Source organism: Otolemur garnettii, unplaced genomic scaffold (genome assembly GCF_000181295.1).
Source record: "Otolemur garnettii isolate 467f Iridium unplaced genomic scaffold, OtoGar3 scaffold00062, whole genome shotgun sequence".
NCBI lineage: Eukaryota > Metazoa > Chordata > Mammalia > Primates > Galagidae > Otolemur > Otolemur garnettii.
Genome location: NW_003852457.1, coordinates 9,603,289 through 9,606,800, shown reverse-complemented (window position 1 = coordinate 9,606,800; position 3,512 = coordinate 9,603,289). Strand labels below are relative to the sequence as shown.

At 37.3% G+C, this 3,512-nt stretch overlaps 1 protein-coding gene across 1 annotated transcript in view; it reads right to left on the bottom strand.

Moving 5' to 3' along the window:
- Positions 1-709: 709 nt before the first annotated feature.
- ZNF140 (zinc finger protein 140) overlaps positions 710-3,512 on the bottom strand; it is a 21,434-nt gene continuing 18,631 nt past the window's right edge. The window contains exon 2 of the mRNA XM_023514961.1: positions 710-2,302. Within this exon, the coding sequence (XP_023370729.1) occupies positions 1,167-2,231 (1,065 nt within the window). The 5' untranslated portion in view covers positions 2,232-2,302 and the 3' untranslated portion in view covers positions 710-1,166. The remainder of the gene's footprint in view (positions 2,303-3,512) is intronic.

Below are 3,512 nucleotides of genomic sequence, written 5' to 3'. Positions count from 1 at the left end.
AGTTGGAGGTTGCTGTGAGCGTGATGCCATGGCACTCTACCCAGGGGGATAGCTTGAGGCTCCGTCTCAAAAAAAAAAAAAAAAAAAAAGAAACGAAAAGAAAACAATTCCCTTTTCCCCAAAGACCCCTTCCCATAGATTCCTTCCAGTATGACTTATCAGATAGGTAAGTTTTTGCTACACTTATTACAATATTTTCTCACATACAGGTTTGAAATATTGTAGAAAGTTACTGGGGCTCGGCACCTGTGGGTCAAGTGGCTAAGGCGCCAGCCATGTACACCCAAGGTGGCGGGTTCGAATCCAGCCCAGACCCACCAAACAATGACGAATGCAACCAAAAAATAGCCGGGCATTGTGGTGGGCGCCTGTGGTCCTAGCTACTTGGGAGGCTGAGGCAGGAGACTCGCTTGAGCCCAGGAGTTGGAGGTTGCTGTGAGCTGTGGTGCCACGGCACTCTACCCAGGGGGACAGCTTGAGGTTCCGGTCTCAAAAAAAAAAAAGAAAAAAGAAAGTTACTGGAGAAAACTGAATGCAACATTCACTTATAGAGTTGCTTTTGCTCCTAAAAGAGCATTTTAAAATTTAATAAGTATTGCATCATAGGGCAGTGCCTGTGGCTCAAGGAGTATGGTGCCAGCCCCATACACCGGAGGTGGTGGGTTCAAACCTGGCTCCAGCCAAAAACTGCACCAAAAATTAAAAAAAAAAAAAGTATTGCATCATAAAGTTATTCCCCAACTACAGTGTTTTTATCACTTTGCAACATATGAATTTTCTGATATTCAAAGTATATCTATGTAAAGCTCATTCCTTTCTCATGCATTCTCTCTTGGTTGCAGATGCAGAATGCAGGCTGATGTCTGGCTTTCTCATATCTATTAGATACGTGCTTTTTCTTTGTAGGAATTTACAAATACAGCATAAGGGAATTCTATCAAATGAATCTTTTCAATATTGAGTTCATCTCCTGTTACTGCAAAAAAGAATGAGCAGCTACTAATGGCTTTCTTACATGTTCTTGGGGGTTTTCTCCAGGATGTTGAATACATTATGGGCCACATTGCTTGTTGCTCATATAAGGCTTCTTTCCAAGAGTTCTCTGAAGGGAAGGCTTTTTTTTTTTAACATTCTTTACATTTTTAGGTTTTCTCTATAGTGTGAATTCACTGGTGTTCAGTAAGGAATGAATGGTAATTAAATGAATTTTCATAGTCATAAGGGTTCTCCAGAGTGTGTGTTCTTTGATGTTTAGCAAGGTTGGAGCTCCAGCTGAAGGATTTGTTGCATACCTTGCATACATAAGGTTTCTCCCCAGTGTGAGTTCTCTGATGTAGAATGAGGGAAAAGCTCCGACTGAAGGCTTTGTCACATTCGGCACATGCATAGGGCTTTTCTCCAGTATGAATTTTCATATGTTGAATAAGGGATGCGTGCCAAGTGAAAACTTTACCACATTCCTCACATTCATAGAGCTTTTCTCCAGCATGAATTCTCTGATGTTTAGTAAGGAATGAGTGGCAACGGAAAGCTTTTCTACATTCACTACATTCATATGGTGTTTTGGTTGTATGGATGCTTTGATGTCGAGTAAGGTGTGAGAAACGGCGAAATGCCTTCCCGCATTCAATGCATTCATAAGGTTTCTCTCCAGTATGTGTAATCTGATGACGAATGAGTTCTGAGCCACTACTAAAGGCTTTCCCACATTTCCTACATACATATTGTTTCTTGCCTATGTGAATCCTCTGATGTCGAGTGAGGTTTGAGGCACGGCTAAATGCTTTTCCACACTCAGTACATTCATAAGGTTTCTCTCCAGTATGTGTTCTCTGGTGTTCAATGAGGAATGAAAGATAACTGAATGTTTTATTACAGTCCTTACATTCATGGGGTTTCTTTCCAGTATGTATCATCTGATGTTTCACAAGGTTTGAGATCTGGCTAAAGGTTTTGCCACATTCCTTACATACATATGGTTTCTCTCCAGTATGAGTTCTCTGATGTAACACAAGAGAAAAGCGGCGACTGAAAGTTTTTCCGCATTCATGGCATCCATAGGGCCTCTCCACAGTATTGATACTCATATGCTTAGCCAAGTTTTCTTGATGAGAGACTGTCACTTGCCTGATATATCCCTGACTTCCTTGCAGCATCTCAGTATCCTCTTTGCATTTCCAGCCTCCTTTAAAGCTAGAATACACAGGGCGTTGGCACAGAATTCTTTCCATTATCAAATACTGAGATGAATCATTAATATTTTTTGGAGAAGACTCTTTGTTCTCACCATTTGACTGTGAAACTGAAAGATAACAAAAAACAAAGCAATTGTTTCTCTTTTATTCTACATCAAATAAAATAAAGCCATTCCTCACTTAATAAGAGAATTAAGTACAGAAAAATATCTTATCAATTGCATGGCTTTTATAGCTCTCATATATGACTGAAATCTGACCAGTATGCCTCCAAATTCAGAAGAAATCAAATAGAGATGTGGTTAATTAAGTAGAAAGATTAAATGTAATGTTCCCTTAATGCCTCTAAATATCTTACAATAATTTATTCTAAATGGGGAAAAAAGCTTTCTCTGAAAACTATTGTCTATGATCCTCTGTTATTCACCTTCTAAACTGCTAGGAAGCTCATCTTTGAGCTTCCCATCAAATTCCTTTGATAGACAAACATTAGCCCTGATTCTCTCCAGGCTTAATTTTAGAAATGGATTTAATCACTTTTAAATTGGAACAGAACTTCATATTATGAGGTATTTTTCTTAGAAATAAATTCAAGTTTTTATTTGTAAGAAACATACACTTATGAAAGAAGGGGTAAAATGCCATAATATATAAAACTTATCAAATGTTTCAGAAAAAAAGTCATATACCAAATCATAAGGCAAATGGAGCAAAATGTCAGTAAAGGTGAATGTAAGCGTATAGTATGTGGGTATTCTTTGTACTATTCATGTAACTTTTATGTAATTTTAAAATTATTTCCCAATAATATCTAGAAATTCATTTTTCTCTAACATACACTTCAACACTTATTTTGTTTAGAGGGCATTCTATCTGTCATTATCACTTTAGCTGTAAGCTTTCAAGGAAAAAGTAAATAGACCTCATATTTATTTAATACCTACCTCAGTAATGAATCAAAATTTACACCTGTATAGTAGGTACACAAAAATACATGACAAATAAGGATTAAGGATGCAGTGAAATAGTTGTTAGTATGATGAACTCAGTAACAAAAAAATCTTAAATTTCTTTCCTGTCTCTTCTATAAATCAATTCCATACCTAAAGTACCTAGGGATATAAACCGAGTAATTCTCTTCAGGAGCTGAGAATATAAATAGAAAGAGAACACAGAAATCATTAGTTAATCATATAAGACACAAGATAGTTCATTATACTTCAGGTAAAAACTGCATAAAAGATGAGGGACAGGATATAAAAAAACCACTGCAACAGATTAAGAAAGGTCTCATCGGCTCGGCGCCTGTGGCTCAAG